The sequence below is a fragment of the Scomber japonicus genome, chromosome 15 (assembly GCF_027409825.1).
Source record: "Scomber japonicus isolate fScoJap1 chromosome 15, fScoJap1.pri, whole genome shotgun sequence".
Classification (NCBI taxonomy): domain Eukaryota; kingdom Metazoa; phylum Chordata; class Actinopteri; order Scombriformes; family Scombridae; genus Scomber; species Scomber japonicus.
In genome coordinates, this window is record NC_070592.1 from 30,079,609 (window position 1) to 30,099,111 (window position 19,503).

The following is a 19,503-nucleotide window of genomic DNA, read 5'->3' on the forward strand; positions in this document are numbered from 1 at the left end:
TGTGTGAATGAGAATGAATGGTTAGCTTCCCCCTGATGAGCAGGTAGGTACCCTGTGTGGTAGCCCCTGCCATCAGTGGATGAATGTGTGTGAATGGGTGAATGAGATGTAATGTAAAAGCGCTTTGAGAGGTCATAATTACTAGAAAGTGTTATATAAGTACAGTCCATTTAGCTGAACTGCGAGGTAATATTTGTCTTTAGTCTTAAAGACTGTGTAAACATTTTCTTCTAAACACATTAAATAGGTCATAAATGTATTTCTAAAAAAGGTGTAAAAAGCATTTCAACCATTTAGATTTGAATTGTGGAGCTAGACTTCACAAACTGTGTTTCAACATTTCTGTGTTCAGGATTTAGTGATTAGCATAAACCCGTCCCTGCTGCTGTAGAGGTATAAATGCATTCAGCACACACTACTACTACTACAGTCTACAGTTAGCCAGTTAGCTGAGTTAGAAGTGGTGACTTTGATTGACAGGTGACACTTGGTAGGGGGCGGGGTTTCAGCAGACTCGGCGGGCACTCCCACAGCATTTGGTAGCAGAGAAAGAGACTGAGTTTTACACAACTTTGAAGCCTAATTTCATATATTTGGTGATTTTTTTAATCATTCAAATTTGGCAGGGTGGTTAACAACACACTTTTCTTTGGTATGTCAAACTCAGAACACATATTTATTCTTACTTTACACGGTCTTACTTAGGAAGTTACTGATGCTTTTCCTACTATTGATACAAGAAAATCAACTGGAGCAGATAAATTCTTATTTTCTTAAACTGAATGAAAATCTGACTATCTCAACTGGAATAATCCACATAGCCTGGAAAACAGCATCTGTCCTTCCCCCTACATAAATGTGGTTATGAATGTAAAGTAAATAAATAGCGCCTTATTGCCAAACCATGTTGCCTTACTAAAATACTGGAAACACTGGTTAATAATCAGCTCAGATTTGATCTCTCTTTGTTCTCTGTACTCACCCCCTTTTAGGTCTATGCATAGCACCATAAATGCAAAAGGACTTGTGCTGCTCTGTTTGTAGACCTGTTAAAGGCATTTGATGCTGTTGATCAGTATTCAGTACTTCGACTTTCCTGTATTGGTTTTGATCCTGTCAGTTGTCTACAGTTTGAAAACCACCTCTCTAACAGATTACAGCATGTTACAATGGATGATGTCTGATATCCTAATACTGATATCCTAAATATTTCAAAAGGTGTTCCACAAGGTTTGGTGTTAGGTCCAATATTGTTCTTAGTTCACATAAATGATACCGTCCCATCTTCTGAATCTTACAAATTCCAACTTTATGCAGATGATTTTTTGGGCTTTTTGCCTTTATTGTACAGAGAGACAGAGAGGGGGGAATGACATGCAGGATAAGACCACTCGGTGCGGGATTCGAACCGGGTTGCCTGCAGCGAGGACTGTAGCCTCTATACACATGGGGCGGGTGCACTACCCACTGAGCTATGCTCAACCCCAGTTGACACAGTTTTATATGGAACTTCAACTCCTCAGTCAACCAGTGAACATCTGCAATCTGCATTTGATTCACTTCAACTTCAATTACATAGAAATAAGTTAGCTATACAGCTATACAAAATGAAATGGATGCTGTCCACTAAGAATACTTACACTGAATCCAGTAATATTATCTCTGCTAATGGCACATGCATAGAGAAAGTGCCCCAGTATAAATACCTTAGCATCTAGCTAGACAATAATCTCAACTTTAAGCATCACATTAACACATCTACGTATTGGTAAATTGAGAACAATCATTTTCGAATCACTATTTTTATTCGTTTTAGATAATGGAGATGTCATTTATAGAAAAGCAGCTGTTTCTACATTGAATTCACTTGATGCTCTGTGCCACTCAGCCACCTGAGTGGTGCCAGAGGAAATACAAGGCAGGCTTTTTGTTAGTGTTAGAAATATAGCACCTGTGATGTTCACCCTGTAATGAGCACTTACTGAATGTGTGGCTTACTAAGAAAGTAGTAGTAGTAGTATAGTAGTTTTTATGCCTCAGCCTTTGCTGTAGAGCATAATAAGTGCATCTAAGTGGGGCACTGTAGTTGACTGCTTAATTATTACTTGACAATTAGGAGTGTAGTCCAGTGGGTGGTGGTGGATGCCCCTGGGCTTTGCCTCTGTGCCACTGCACTGGGATAGTAAAGTGTTATTACAGCAAGCCACAGGAATGTGCTACAGCTGATGACGGGCCTGTTTCTCATATGGGTGGTTTTTTCCTCCCCTAAAAGAGGCTTGTGGGGATTTCTCTGGCCTGGATTTCATTAATGAAATATCTCATAAAGTGTATTGGTTCATGAAGCGGAATGACAAGGACGCAGGGCATCAGTTTGTCAGGTCTGGTGCCTTTATAGACACCAAAATGTGTGCATACTGACTGTATCTGGCAAACACACACACACACACACACACACACACACACACACACACACACACACACACACACACACACACACACACACACACACACACACACACACACACACACACACACACACACACACACACACACACACACACACACACACACACACACACACACACACACACACACACACACACACAACATTATTTATACATTTCTGTTTGTATACAGATTAAAAAACTGAGATATAACTTGTTAATCAGTGACCTTTAGAGGTCCTACTAGTTGTATTTTTGAACTTCAGACAGTCAAGCTAGCTGTTTCCTCTTGCTTTGTGTTCTCATGCTAAACTAGGCTAAACATGAGATTAATATGCATCTACTCATCTCACTGTTGGGAAGAGAATGATTCATTTATATCAAATTTGACTGATTAAATATTGTATTGAATTCTATGATACATACAGTCATGTGAAAAAATTAGGACACCCTGTTAAACATTCCGTTCTTTATTAAGAAATGTTCACATATCAATGTCTAATCTCGTTGATATTTATCTCTGGAAAAGAAAGTTATTCAATTGCGGATAAACAACAATAAATAACCTTGTTTTATTCATTAAACAAAAGATAACAAAAATATGTATTCTAATTGGAGGAGTTAGGACGGAAGTTAGGACACCCTACCCCCTAATAGCTAGTGTTACCCCCTTTGGCTGAAATAACTTCAATGAGACGCTTCTTGTAGCCATCTACCAGTCTCTGACATCGGTCTGAGGAAATTTTGCCCCACTCCTCAACACAGAATTCTTTCAGCTATGAGATGTTTGAGGGGTTTCTTGCATGCCCAGCCCGTTTCAAGTCACCCCACAGCATCTCAATGGGATTAAGATCTGGGCTTTGACTCGGCCATTCCAGGACTCTCCATTTCTTACTTTTCAGCCAGTCCTTGGTGGATTTACTGGTATGTTTTGGGTCATTGTCATGTTGCAGGGTCCAGTTCCGCTTCAGCTTTAATTTTTTTACAGATGGTCTCACATGTTCCTCAAGCACCCTCTGATACACAGTAGAATTCATAGTGGATTCTATGATGGTGAGTCAGCCACGTTTTGCTACAGCAAAGCATCCCCAAACCATGACACTTCCACCTCCATGCTTCACAGTTGGTATGAGGTTCTTTTCCTGGAATGCTGTATTTGATTTACGCCAAACCTGTCATCTGTTCTGGTGTCCAAATAATTCAATTTTAGACTCATCTGTCCAAAGAACATTATTCCAGAAGTCCTGGTCTTTGTCTAAGTTCTCTCTGGCAAACTTCAGTCTGGCCTTCACGTTTTTCTTAGACAGCAAAGGTTTCCTCCTTGCACACCTCCCATGAAAATTGAACTTGTGTAGTCTTTTTCTGATTGTAGAGGCATGTACTTTCACATCAACAGTAGCAAGAGTGTGCTCACGGGACCTACTCCCGTGATGACATTTTAGGGTTGTTGGTGATTTCTTTAAGCATCTTGCGATCTGCTCTCGAGGTGAACTTGCTTGGACGGCCAGACCTGGGCATGTTAGCAGTTGTTTTGAATGTCCTCCACTTGTAAATTATTTTCCGGACAGAGGAATGGCTGATTTCAAATTATTTTGAGATCTTTTTAAATCCCTTACCAGACTCATAAGCTGCTACAATCTTCTTTCTGAAGGCCTCAGACAGTTCTTTCGATCTCACCATGGTGCTCACTCTCATTTCAACAGTCAGGGGCACACCAAACTAAATGTTTGAGGTTTAAATAGGGCAAGCCTCCTTCAAAATGCTGATTAACAATGTTCTGATCATTTGCACTTGATGTGATACACCTGTGTGTGATTTTAGCCATTTTAAGTGGGAATGAATGTGGGGGTGTCCTAATTTATTCCTCACCAGAAATTGCATTTTTTTAAAATTACATTTTACAGAAAGTTTTAAAAAGTATTTTCTTCAGTTTTAATTGTTTAGTTATATTACTTGAATGTGTCAGTATTGTTAAAATTGATATTAAATATCCATATGTCCAAATATGTTAAAAAACTCACAGGCTTTCATAGGGTGTCCTAATTTTTTCACATGACTGTATATCACCAGGTTTGGGTATTGTTTAACAGTTTGAAACACTAGTGCTGATGGCATGATGACATGAGCTAAGTTTTTGTCTCACTACTTAAATTCGACTTTTGGATACTTACTTTGAGAACTATGAATACGTATTTTAACAAGCCCCCTTTTTTTATATTTAACAAAAAAGACCAACGTTCTCAAATGTTACATTTTCCTTAAATTGTGTAAGAACTAAAATAGTCTAAAAAAAGAATAAAAGCTGCCTGGACAAAGAATAAGTAAGCATAGTTACACATCTGACCAGACATGTTATGCCAGTTTTGATAATTGTAAGTATTTGGTATCTTTCAATAAAGTACTGAGGTTGTATAGTCAGCCCTACCTGTAGAATTCTTCAGAGATAGTGTGACCTTCTCTCTGCCCCCCCTCCCTCTCTCTCTTTCCCTCTCACAGGAGGGAGTTATAAGAAGATTGGATACTACGACAGCACTAAAGGCAATCTGTCCTGGTATGGGAATGACAAGTGGATAGGTGAGGAACATTCATCTTCCACAGCCCCTTAATTTTTCTCTTTATCACTGTCTGTTGCACTCCTTCTACCTTCTAATCTCCTGTTTTCTTTGACCCTGCAGCCTCCCCTTCTAATTCCTCTTTCCTTCCTCCTTTATTGCCCTCTCTCTGTCTGTCTCCCTCCTACTCTCTACATACAAGGTTAACTGCTCTCCCTCTTACTTTTCACGGCTCACCACATATTCCAGTGATTCCACAGTGAACAGGGGTACGGTTAAGCATGGTGAGGGAGCAAAGATTTCATTCCATTTACTAATTAAACATGAAAACGAGTTCAAATCCACAACAGCAGTGCAATAAATACAAGATGCTAGTTGACAGTCTAAACAAAACAGGGGAACACAGTCTGGGTGGTGGTGTAATGAGATTGGAACCTATGACCTTGACTTTGAGGAATGAAATTGTGTGAGCATCCATATCAGTTCTGCCTCCCTGAACACTGACAAGATGCAGATCTAACTAATGCTCTTAAAACTGTAGAGGATGGTGCAAGTACGTGAAGTGGAAAACAAAAAATAATGCAATAGTCATTGAAGTGTAGGAGGAGAAGGAGAAGAGTGGCAGAGGATCAACCTTCAGTTGATTTTTTTTTTGTTTCCTTGTCTCAGAGACCACTGATTGGATTTCCTGTAGTTTGAAGATTGCATTGGTTAATGCTCAGAGTGAGGTGGGAGGAGCAGGGTGACTGTTCCAGAAGTGAACAAGGTGACACACTGGTTACTGACTGGCTGACAGAGTGGAGGCTGTATTCCAGAAATAACATGTTTACAGTAAAAACAATAGCTGATAACAAGGATGTTATTGTAAGGACCTTACCAGGATTATGAAATATCCATTTAACCCCTTTGTTACAAATCACATGTACCATAACTTCTCAAGATGTGGCTGAAACTGTTACTCACTTCAACTGTAGAGAGACTAAGACTTTCATGTATACAGGCTCGTATTAAAGACAGTTATACTATATAACAGGGATATTTAATTAAAATTCACTGAGGTCCAATTTGTGTACATTTCCTCAAGTGAAGGTCCTGAACATCATAATGTTTGTGTTGTTTTTCAGTAGCTTGACGTAGCATTGTTGTTCCATCAGTATCTGTGTCTAGTGGCTAGATTGTAGACTATCACATAAATACAATGGAATTCATTTATTAGTATTTATACTGAACTTGTGGGATTCAAATAAATAAATACATAAATAAAGAATGAAGTGCATTACAGAAAGCTTTTGATTGTCCGAAATAAAGGGCTAAATAAAGTGCTTAGTTTTAGGGGGGGAAAATAATATGTTTTTACTTTAAACTTAACTTAAACTTAAACCATAAACTTCATTTCATATCTAATAACTTAATAACAAAATATCTCAACACATATGAACTGCATTTACACCTTGTGATGCTGCCTCTTATCTGCCACCTGTCTGTCTCTCCTCTTTCCTCTGTGTGTATCTCACTGACAGTTGAGTCTCTGATTTGATTGGCTGATTAGTATCACATGAGAAGATTGGCTATGCACAGTAGTCTGTGAGTTTCTGAAGGCCACTTTTACCATAATAGCTGGAGAAGCTGTGCCTGTTAAAATAGAAACGCTCAGAAAAACTTTAACAATTCTCAATATTTCATTAGTTACAGGTCCGGGTCTGGATAGGAATGCACCTGGATCCAGATCCGGGCCACGATCCGCCTGCTAGAGACCTCTGCTATGAAATTTCCATATAAAAACCTGTAATCAAATAATATCCAAGTCTCAAATAAATTTAGGCCATTTCACTCTGCTGCTCTCACATTTCCTTCGAGAGCACAAAACTGTTTTCAATCACTCAATATTTCCAGTTGCTACTACTACAGTACTTTGCAGTTCTTTTAAATTAGCGTCAGTGAAGATTTCCTGCAGTTGTTCTACATTGAAAGCCTATCAAGAAAGGTATTATGCCCTTTTAGCCACTGGACAGCATTTACTGTGAAACATGTGCAAGGAATGTCATGCAGAGTAGTTTACCACCGAACAAAGGAACAGCAGAGTAGAAGTGACTGTGCAGCTACTCCACTGGGCTTGATTTGTTCATGATGACTATTTACAGTAGTCCTTTTATTTTCTCCCTTCAAATCATGTAAATTTTAAATAACTGCTAATCATCTTCCAAAGCGTATTGAGTGGTGCTCTGTGCAGCCACTCATTTCTCTTCACTTCAGTACACAATGTCAGTCAGCTTTCACAGGCTTGAAACTTTCTTAACATAGGTTTACAGTGAGTGTTGCTTTCTTTAATCCCTTAATAACAGTAAGACATGTCCCCACCAATCCTCTGAAAACTAATCTGCCGACATCTCAGCTGTGAAGACATGAGCCGAGCTGTAACGTCCCTGGTAGTTGTTTGACGTCAGTTTTTTTCTGCTGTCATGGAAATGCTGTAAGCAGTGTTATGTTACTGGCCGGGTGCCAGGAAAGCATTTTTGTAACCAAGCTACTGTAACTAACAGCAAGGTCAGCCAAGTGGTCTCTCACTTTGATATGACAAGACCCAAGGGAGGGCTAGAGGAAGTGTTGACCTCTTGTGCTTTTTGATGTTTGACCCTGTGGTCATGCTGTCTCCACTGAGACTGTCTGGGCCATCTGGACTGTGTGTGGAAGTCAGCAGATGCTTCCAGGCAGTGGACAAAAAGTCAATATCATCTATGTGACAGCCAGTCACCCCTAGGCAAGATGTCCTCCTTCCTCCCTGCTGCTGGTGCTTAGCAGTGTTCTTCTTGGCAGTAAACACCACAAATAGCAAGAAGAGTGACATGGCAGAATTAGACTTCCTCAAGGAGACGAGCAGTTGGTTGTAGACTGGTTACTAGTCACAGCCCTGGGTCACATCGCCTCTTCCCCTTACCCTCTATACAATCCATTTCTCTACCACCTCTCAAAGTTCATTTCTTGCCTGTTTGTGTTTCTTTTTCTCTCTCATGTCTTTCCTCCTCCTGTCTCACTTCTCAGTATTTGTTCACAGTCTTCCCTCTTCACCTCCCTCATTCTTTCAGTTTCCTTGACAACCACTGCTGCATCACTGCCTCTCTCTCTCATATTGCCATGGTAACCATTATGGTGCCAGTTGCCATGGTAACGCACTGTCCCAATTCCACCATCAAGGGCAGGGAGAGGTATTAGTGTTGGAGAACACATTTTCCCAAAGGACACTCTCTTACACACACACACACACACACACACACACACACACACACATGCACATGTATAGTCTCTATCTGCCTTCAGTAAACACTTACACCCACTCATATGCACAGAGCCTAACCTTTCTGAGTTATAATTCTGGCTTCTTTCCTTTATTGACATGACATTACAATGATAAACAGTGTTAGAATCATTTTATGGAAAAACATGCAGGAGGAAACAGGAAATCATGGTGTCCTTGAAACATAACATGGAAGTGTGACATACACTTTGGTTGACATAACCTACTGTAATCATTATGTTGTTTCAAGGTAAAGATTGATTTGATCAGTGTGTTTTCTAGACAGACTACCTAAAGACCAGATAGTACTTATTCTTGTGACATTTTTCTTTTCCCCTGGACTAAAAAAAGATTCTTGCATACTGACTCCAAGATCTGTTATTTCATGGCAGCACATTGACCAATGCAAGCAGCACTCTGACTATTTCTGACCTGGAAATGAGCTTGGCACATCTGTGTGGTGTGTTGGTGTCCTGTACACAGTTCACAGTGCATTTTGCACCAACATCTGCCTCTGACTGCAGATATGTGTTCATGTTGTTTAAATCTGATCCATCCACACAACATTATGATTTTTTGAAGAAACATTTTTTTTATTTGTTGATCTGGTGTTGTCATGCTTCATTGTCATTGGCTGAACTTTTTCACAGGTATGAGACCAATGATTTGATTTGTCTGAGAGTGTATCCAATTACAACACTGATACATGACTACACCACAAAAACATCCTCTGGGAAATCTGTGAAATGTGCTGTAGTTCTTGACCCCTGAGAATAAATCACATTACACCTAAATGTCCACTCGTACACAAGTACATGTCAGCTTTGTATACAAGATATGGTTGTCTAACAGATTTGAATTGAATTTATTAGGTACATGTATTATACAGTAACAGCCTAAAAAACAACCTTGCCAGTACATGTTTGTCCATCAGTTAGTGTTGTCTTGAAGGAAAATTTGATATATTTATCTCCAAACCAGACAGATCTTGTCAGCATTAAAAGCATGTAACATGTAACATCATGTAGTCTATAATATCAAGTACAAATGGTCAAATGTAACTTTAGAGGTTTGATAAGTTTTTAGGGAAGCTCAAGCCTGTCTGTTAGAAATGGGACAAACACTTATTCTACAAGTTCAAATGGTTTTATTTTATGTCATTAATATTGTGTTTCCCTCAGGGTTCATTCATTATCTTAAAGTCCTTTCTGTAGAAATCTGTGATTGTTTATTCTGAACCATTATGATTATTCATCATAGTAGACCTGAAATGAGTAACTTAGCAGGAGGTCTGAACACTTGTAGGACATTGTTTGTCAAATTCTCATTAGGGGCTGAGCCCCTCTAAAGGTCTGACCCTAGAATCAGCCCTGGATAAGTGAACAGCATGATGTAGCTGACCTACTGTAGTTAGTTAATGTGGAGATTACTGTAATGCAAACAGCAGTAAGCCTCCACGTCTGCTTTGCTTGATGATAATGAAAGATCTTTTTGTTTTAAAAGATCTCTTACTCTGCCATTGCTTCCGTCTGCAGTTTTTCTGAGTATGGCATGAATCAAATATAGCTTCTGTATGAACAGGAAACAGTTATCTTTTGAAGTAAGATTCTCAAAGTCGTCTGCTGCATCAGACTCTGACGTGTGACACTAGGAACTGCATACAAACCAGCATGCACCATAGCAACACTTTTCTGAGGCAAACAAAGCTCTTGTTACTGCAATGGTAACATGGCTGCTATTAACATCTTATTCAACCAGGCAAGGACTGTCAGATCTTACACATCATCGCCCGGAGGTCCTTAGTCACTGCTTAAGCTTCAGATGCTCTAAAAACACTGTTAAGCAGGGAACATCAGTAGTGGGTAGATACTGAAAAGTTAAAGTACAATTACTTGCATGTAAAATTACTCAAATAAAAGTAAGAGTTGCCATTTGACAATCCCATTCAATTAGAAGTACTTGATAAATAAACTACTAAAAGTACAAGTTACTTTGTGTTTTACAGTAATATTGTTTATTGTGTGCAGGCCAGAGATCATCACAAGTCAATTTATGCAAGTCAAGTTTCAATTATTTTAGTTCCAGTCTGAGTTCAGTCTCAAGTCTCGTTTTAAGATAATAACTGTTGTACATCAGGTTAGAATAGCCACTGTGCAACATGGTTATGTAAGGCAATGCACTTTGCTTTGCATGTTGATTATCTCTAATTTAGATATTTAATAATAATAAATAATAAGTGTGATTTATATAGTGCCTTTCACAGACTCAAGGACGCTTTACAGTGGATAAAACAAACAAACAAATATTTCTGTTTAATACAATTATTTAACTATTCTTTTATCTAAATATGCTACTCCAACCGGTCGAGGCAGATGTTCTCCCACTCTGAGTCTGGTTCTGACGTTTCTTCCTGTTAAAAGGGAGTTTTTTCTTGCCACTGTTGTTCATGTGGGAATGTTGGGTCTCAAGTTAAAACCTGAAGAGTTTGGTTTAGAACCTGCTCTATGTGTAAAGTGCCTTGAGATAACTCTGTTGTGATTTGGCGCTATATAAATAAAAATGTATTGATTGATAAATGTAGATATCGATAAGATCACTTTAAAGTATCTTACTTGCTAGCTGCCTAGCCTACTATTGTTGCTTGTATTTGTTATCTTCTAACTTGCTTTGATATGAAGGGTGGAGCATGGGTGCAGCTTTCTCCAATAGCACAGACACCCAATACAATATGATTATTCTTAAAGCATCTGTGAACATACAATCTTTACAATATAAAGAATTATCATGCCAACAACACATTCTATTTAATGAATTCATTATTGGGCATAACTGTTAAACAAAGAGCAACAAATGCAAATTAGAGGAATAATAGAATAGGCTAATTTCCATCAAAAGAAATCCATGAACTGTACAATGAGAGGATTCTGTTAATATATGGGAATCCAGACAATGAGCATTTTAAATGTTTATAAAGTGTGCAGCCTACATTTGTCCTGCATAGACTAAACACGCATTTAATACGCCACTAATGGAAAGTGAAAGTATTTGTGCTGGCCTGTGAAAGGGCATTGAAGGCCAACACAGCCACCAGTGGCATAGTGTGCACTTAATAGATTTGAGCTACATTAGTAGAACAATCAGACCTTAAATTGAAAAGGTATTTGCCTGATTTTGTCATTTTTTGCATTTTCTTAACTGATTAATAACTGGCACAAGCACATGCTTCCACAGATTTCAATCCAATCAAGCATCGAAGACATACTGAAAAAACAAGTCCAATCCATGGAGGTCCCACCTAGCAACTTACTCATTTAGATTTGTTTAGTATTTGCCGTCTAAATTCAAGGATTGATTTTTTATTCTCTATTGAATGTGTTGGCATTCCAGTACTAGTAGGAGGGTTGGAAGCTCATTAAGGCAGGTTTCACTGCAGGGTTACAAACTGTTGAGTAAAATCCTCCCACACAAAAAGATTTTCCTGCACATACACACATTAATTGTGTGTTTATGTTCTCTCTCTACAGATCGGGAACATTGGTTGGGGGGGTGGGGGTGCATCAGTGGAGCTACAGAATAAAACGATATTGACCTTAAAAACTCTTGTTAACAGCTGAAGCTACACAGTGTTGTAAATGCACTGATTTGGTTACATCACCCTGTAGCACACTCAAATCCCCAAATGTTCCCTCAGTTCAGTGGTGGAGTTTTAAATTCAACAGAGGTCAGCTGAGTTACAGAACACTGCCTACAGTACATTGCCTATTTTTTTCCTCAACCATCTCATCAAAATTGCTCTTTCTCTTATTTTAGTTGCTCATTTTATTTTGTATGTGTCATCCTCATTTAATTGAATAAGTTCAAGATTTATTCTATATCAACATTTGTTTTCCGTTTCCTGCCACTACAGTAATTCAGTATCATATTTCTAGTCAAAACTGATGAGGTCATTACAGCCCATGCCAATCCTGAATTTTGAGGCAGATAGCAATTGGCTAATAGGTTTTTACATAAACATGTGCCATAAATCAACATTTTTGATAAGGATTTAGGGATTTTCAAATCACTGTGATGAGGATATGTAGTTAGCAGGAGATTTTTCTGGGGATCTTGAATGTTATCCAAGCCTTCCTCCATGCTGTTGTGTCTGATTCTACAGTATGATTGGCACTGTATCATGAAATAAGTTTTCTTTCAAATATACTGATATTTTAGTTTTTAGTAATGTTATTTTATTGTCTGCTTTTCCCTATAGTAGTGTTGTAGTACTCGAGATTAGTCTTGGTCTCAAGACCACATTTTTAAGGTATTGGTCTTGTCTCGGAATCAACCGCATTTTTACTTGGCCTTGACTCGGTCTCGGATGAGCCGAACACTGGATTTTTTTTCAAGACCAGTCGAGACCATGGCTGCAATGATATCTTTCTTTCTTTTCTTTTTTTTTTTTACTGTGATTTAGTGTAAAACACCCACCTTCAAATGCAACCAATAACTTTGAAAGTTTCCACCTATGTTTTACATAACACGCTGGTGTTATGCTGAAGTCTGTTCCCCCGTACATTATTCGTAGGGGAACAGACTTTGACCTAACCTTAACCCAACACTGGTCTGGTTTACCGGCTTTTTTATTCAGCGGGGCGGAGCTGAGTCCTTCGTGCAGCAGACACAGACAGGTGGAGAGAATTTAACTCACAAAGTTAACAACATAATCCACATGAAAAAAGACTCCAAATGATGAAAAACAAAATAGTTTATGATTTGACGATAAACGATAATAAAAATATGAAACAGTAAACTTTTTTCTCTCATGCTCTCATACTCATATTGGCCACTTCAATAGGTCCACCTGTGTAATCTAATTCAATCCAATAAAACAGCTCTGCTATATATTCTACATTTATGAAGTTTATACATTTTTGTTAACATTGTCAAAAAAGGTGATAATTCTACTTTATGTTTATTACTGAGGTCATAGTGGGTAATGATGACTCCATTACCACAGGCCTACATGAGAGGGGCAAAATACTAGGAACCATAGGCGCCGGAAGTGGGAGGGTCCCCCCCAATCAGCGACCCAAGACCCCCCCACTTTTACCATGTCAATACATCAGTCTACCCACTCAGTGCTGTTTTCAGAGCGCTGTGTCAGTGCTTCATTATTGAATCCGTTCCACTTGTTTATTGAGAGAAAACTCAATGTTTTCACTGAGACCGACACACACACACACACACACACACACACACACACACACACACACACACAGTGCTGCTGACGCTCGGTTGATGCACAGAGGTGGGTCAAACACTGTCACAAGTAACTACATGTTCAGGATATTGTTAACTTACTGAAACTAAATATTAGTATTTTGTCACCTTTATGTTTCTGTGACAAAGTCTCTACACACAGACTGTTCAGTTAGCTGACTGTTAAGAAGTGCTACTGCAACGTTATTAAAATAGTGAAAAGATGAGGAGGTGGTTAGTTTTTATTTAGTTGATACTGTAGAGAGGACTGATCTGATTTTGGCTAATAGTCTCTTGGTTTGATGTTTGGACATAAAGAAGAGTAAAGTCATCACTGGTAGTAATCAGTTCACTTCAGATAACTACAGCTGAGTGTCTGATGGACAGTAGCTGACTAATAAAAGCCTGGCTGATTCATTTATAAACTGGCTCATAAAACTCACAAATATTTTACTTTTTGAGGAGTAATCTTTGACCTGCTGCTCGTACCTGGACTGGTACTTCACAGTCAGTTTATTTACATTCACTATTTATATTCAGTATCATTTGTTCTGATTATAAACATGAAAGAATAGATACTGCTCACTAAATAATGATCAGTGCACCTCCTCTCCTGACATCTAGGAGCATGAGAGTGAGCCACAGACAGGAACAGGATGCAGGGACAGAGCAAAGATCCTTTACTGTGGTGAGTGATGAAAGAGATTTAACAGTTTAGAATAATTTGGGAATATTGAATGTTAAACATTTCAGTCAAGGTGCACATGGTGAGACTCCTGCAATGTTTATATACATGCAATATTTAAATTTTTTATTTTTAATAAACTTGCACACATTTCTAAAAATCTTTTTTCACTTTTTTCATTATGGGGTATTGTGTGTACATTGATGAGAAAAAAAAGGAATTGAATCCATTTTGGAATAAGGCTGTAACCTGTAACATAACAACATGTGGGGGAAGTGAAGGGGTGTGAATACTTCCTGGAGGCACTGTATCTGTTATTATGATAAGTGGCTGATGAAAATAATCAGAACTCAAACTCTACTCCTTCACCTGGCTCATTTTTATGATCGATTGAGATCAATTTAACTGTTTGTTTATTAATAACTACAATTGATAATTCTTTGATTTCTTAATAACTAATAATTATTTAGGATAATTATTAACTATTATTATTATTATTAACCAAACACACTCCCTTTCACTCCTACATTGTAGGGTGCCCAATAGTGAGGGTCATTGACAACTAACTGTGGAGACTCCAGTCCACACTACCGTGATCTGTCATGTTAGCTCCGTCCCTCATATGCTGCCTACAGAGCTGACACTATTGTGAACAATGAAGTCGAAGCTGTTCGACAAACTACGTAACGACACCATGTCTAAATTAGCATCATTTTCTGCATTATATGTTCACACACAAGCACATTTAATACCAAATGACAATCTGGTCATGAGTGCCCTGTATTTGATCCAGAAAGAAAACATGGTTTACATGTCTGAAAAATATAAGACAAACTATTTTGTGGTTGAAACAAATAATTTATAGGTGGAAGCTGTCAGAGATTTATTGTGCTTTATCTTTTATTCTTTCTAATAATATTTAAATTGATCGAGCGGTTCTTGTAATCAGATTATTTTATGAAAAACATTTTATCTGGTGGATATACTGATATATTGAGTGCATTTGTACTGTGCAATTAACTCCTGCATATACTGACTGCCTTCATATTTGTAATAGTGTGACATGCAGGCTAATTGATGAATTGATCACTGTGCACTGAGGGGCGGGTTGTTTTCATCATATATGCCGAGTGTGACATGAATGTTTTTCATTAAGAATAAAGTGAAGTCTGCATGTTAGTTCACAGAGATGGATTAATCAGAGGTGGACAGAGTACACAACTTCACTACTTGAGTAAAAGTACAGATACTCCTTGTCAAATATTACTCCAATACAAGTAAGTAAGTAGCTTAGTCAAAATATTACTTAAGTAAAAGTACTAAAGTATTTGCTTAAAAAATTACTTAGTAAGTAAAAGTATTTTAAAAATACAGGAAAGTAGTTTTATTGTCATTATATAATACACTGATGTGATTTTGCTACAGACATGTTTATAACTCAAAAATAAACACATAAAGTCAAGAAGCCTCAGAACACAGTTACATTTCAACACACCTAACCCCTACCTTGGACTCTTTGATATGAATTGTATAAAAAACATTGTAGGCCGTGATATAATTTGTTTGCGGTAAGCACAACAAACATTTAAACTGAAACAAATCAGTTTTTGTGACAAAAATCTCAAACATGGGTTTGAGATAAGGCCACGGGTGCTCGGTGGGAGTTTCTCCAGTTTCTTCCTCCATTTCTTCGTATGGCATGATATAGTACAGGTACGGCAATATGACAAAGACAAACCAAACGCAAATCAGCAGAAACAGTTTATTTATCAGCTGACGTAAGCTCAACAGTAGCGAATAACGAAAGCATCAATAGAAATGTAGTGGAGTAAAAAGTACAATATTTGTCCTTCAAATGTAGTGGAGTGAAAGTAAAAGTATCTCCCAAAAATAATACTCAAGTAAAGTACAGATACTCAAAAACTGTACTTAAGTACAGTACTCAAGTAAATTTACTTTGTTACTGTCCACCACTGGCTCTAATCCACTGCTACTCTTCTCATTGCATGAAATATTGTATCCAGTGCAACCTGTACAATATGGCAGTGTATTTAAGCAAAGCTGCTGCACTACTCACTTGAAAACACTGCTGCTGCAGTTTAAGATACATAAACCCCATTTCCACCCCAGAATCCTTTACATTTTGCCACAGCATGATCTTAGATCAGATTGCTGCGCAATATCAGAAAAAAAAGAGTAGCTAAGATATATCTTGCATCCAAGAAGCGTTAGAGACAAGAAAATCTGATTCCTCAGGAGGTGGTTTGAGACTCATCCAGCCAAATGTTGAAAGGGTGTAAATGTATCCATCTCTCCAAGACACCTAATGAGTTTAACTATGTCAGAAAGTAAACTCTTCACTATTTCTGTCTCCTGTGGTAACACCAGCAGAAGTTACACTGAAATGACCTAATGATGCCTTTAGGTTTTACACACTGATGTTTACATGTTAAATGTGTCATATGCTCCAAGTTTTGCAGCTACAGCTTTTAGATCAAATGTATGGTCAAATTTGATAAATTCTAAAAACCCAGTTTACCTTCTGATTTTGGCTAAGAGATGACCAGTGACACAGGGCCCAGGTCTGTGTCCAAATGTTCCGTAATGGCCTCTACTGTTTGTACTGGTCCAGCTCCAAAAACCTCTCCAGTTGTCAGTGTCTCTCTTGACTGCCAATGTTTCTTTGGCCTTACATTTAAAATGAATCAAGTCATCTGTTTACTTCATCAGCTACATTCCCTTCTCCAGATACAGTGTTCACTGAATGAGTAATAGCATGCCATGCATGTTTTTATGTTTTGTATCCATTACTGACACTTCTACATATAGCAGCTAATTTTCTGTTCACTTCATGTAGTACCTCACTTCAGAACTATTGAGGGTTTTCTATGTCTGGGGTCCAGTGCTCCACCCTTTTGAGACTTTTGTTTGGGCATTCTTCACTTCTTGTCAAATTACTGTGTTCACACTGCCTTGCAATGTCTTTCCCTTGTATGGTAATTGTTGTGGTGTTTACCTACAGTACACTTGTTAGGATCATCTACCACACATTTTCAATTTACAAGGAGGATGGGTTTCATCATTTTAAGAAAATGTGTGAACAATTCTATGGTTTAAGAACACATCATGAATCTGATGTAGACTTTTCTTTAGACCTTTCTTAAGAACAAATTTAAGAAAAAACTTCAACTTAAAAGAAAGAATATTGCATGAGACCCATTGTCTTTGGGAGTATTTTCTGTACTTTTGTTTATAAGATCCTGCTCTGCTTAAAGCAGTGACTCATAATCCTCTTTAATTGTAGAAATAGCTGCCTTGTGCCTTTCATGCAGGTACTTTAATATCTGACAGTTCTTGAATATTTTTTCAAAATGAATAAATCTGTAAATAGACATTGAGCTGACCAGTGTATACTTTAATTTTACACGTAACGGCAAAACATCAGCCTGCCCTTTTCAGGTTTGTATGATCTCATAATTTGACTGAGCCATGTGCTTTGTAAAATCGAAGACTGGTTCATAAAAGTAGAAGTTGATGTATGAAATGAACCAAGAAGTAAAAAGCGTTGGTTGCTTTTCTCAGTGCTGAGCTGGTCCTCTGCCTCCGTTAGTGCTGATTGTGATCTGAATGTGAAATGAACCTTGGTAATGGAGCCACAAACTCAGTGACTGTGTATGATTCACCACTATCATTAATGGGACACTGGGGGCTGAAGCCTGACTGGACAATGTGCTGATAGTTAGCCCAGTAGTCAGAGCAACATTGGTAATGCATGTGTCTTTTCTGCTCTACTAACTTATAAGTGGTGCAGTGGTTAGCCTCACTGTCGCCTCACAGCAAGCAGATTGTGGGTTGGAACCCGCCCCAGCCCTACTGTATGGAGTTTGCATGTTCTCTCTGTCCAGCTTCCTCCCACTGGCCAACATCACCTGTAGGTGTGAATGGTTGTATGTCTAATCTATGTTAGCTCTGTGATGGACTGGTGACCTGACCTAGGTGTACCCCCGCCTCTCGCCCAAGGACACCAAGACACCCGCCACCCCCCTCCCCAAACCCTCCAGAGAGGCTAAGAGAAAATGAATGAATAACTTCCAAGTTTTCCTTCACTCTCTTACTCAGTTATCGTACTCAGTCTCTTCATCCACCTCTGTGTTTTCCAGGCTCTGGACCACCTGCAGACCAGACAGTGGTCATAGAGGAGTTTCGCTACCTGTCCCAAAAACTCTTTGTGTCAGTGTCTGTCTTTGCTGGGTTGGGCATCCTGCTGGGAATTGTTTGCCTCACCTTCAACATCTACAACAGCAATGTCAGGTACAAAGGCTCACCTTTATTACATGTCTGTAGAGATCAAGCTTTCTGCTGTTAACTCAGCTGCCAGCTCGGCGGCTAACTCAGCGGCTAACTCAGCTAACTGGCTAACTGTAGACTGTAGTAGTAGTAGTAGTGTGTGCTGAAAGTATTTCTACCTCTACACCAGCAGGGGTAGGCTTATGCTAATCACTTTTTTTAGAAATACATTTATGACCTATTTACTGTGTTTAGAAAAGTCTGAATTCACTTACACGGTCTTTAAGGAATTATTTTAGTGGCTTTCAGCTTATTGCTTTGGTTTTTTAGCTCACAAACTCTACTTTTAATCAGACCCACTGTACACTGACTGTGAGCACCAAACAACCTATGCACAGACAGTATCAACCTACCAGGTGAACATTCTTTAGTTTTGCAGAAATTCCTGACAGACAGCTAGTATTCTTGACTGACAGCAGGAGGATGACAGTGAAGAGCTTTCTATGTCTGTCTGTATGTGCACTGGGAGACAGAGCCTTTAATATCCTTCTGTGATAGTGTGTGCTTCTGAAATGTCTTTTGGGGAAGGTTAATTCTCCAAAATGAGAGCAGTTTCATTACCACTGAGCTCATTACCACAGCTCGACTACTAGTTGAGCTGTAAGTCATTAATGAAAAGGTTACATTTTCAGTTGAAGTGGAAATGCTGGAGACAGTCCAGGTGTGTCCACTAAAAGCAACCAAAGTGTCAGTTGGTATATAAACACTGACAGCAGTTAAATGGCAGTTGGAGTATAAGACCAGAAGGTAGTTGGTCAGTTGAAATTCAATTGAAGTGTCAACATCTAAAGGGTAAAAACTATGTCAGTTAAAGTGTGAGCAATAAAATTATTAATATTTTCAGACAGTTGAGTGACTATCTTGTTGCTTTGAAAACAAAAATTCATAAACAGTATCTTATCTATACATTTTATATCCTGCCTCCAATATGAATTAGTCGTA

At 38.5% G+C, this 19,503-nt stretch overlaps 1 protein-coding gene across 1 annotated transcript in view; it reads left to right on the forward strand.

Moving 5' to 3' along the window:
• The window catches only part of gabbr1b (gamma-aminobutyric acid (GABA) B receptor, 1b), a 105,782-nt gene that overhangs the window by 60,339 nt on the left and 25,940 nt on the right, over positions 1–19,503 (forward strand). The window contains exons 9-10 of the mRNA XM_053335008.1: positions 4,941–5,018; positions 18,375–18,525. Coding sequence (XP_053190983.1) covers positions 4,941–5,018; positions 18,375–18,525 — 229 coding nt within the window. The remainder of the gene's footprint in view (positions 1–4,940; positions 5,019–18,374; positions 18,526–19,503) is intronic.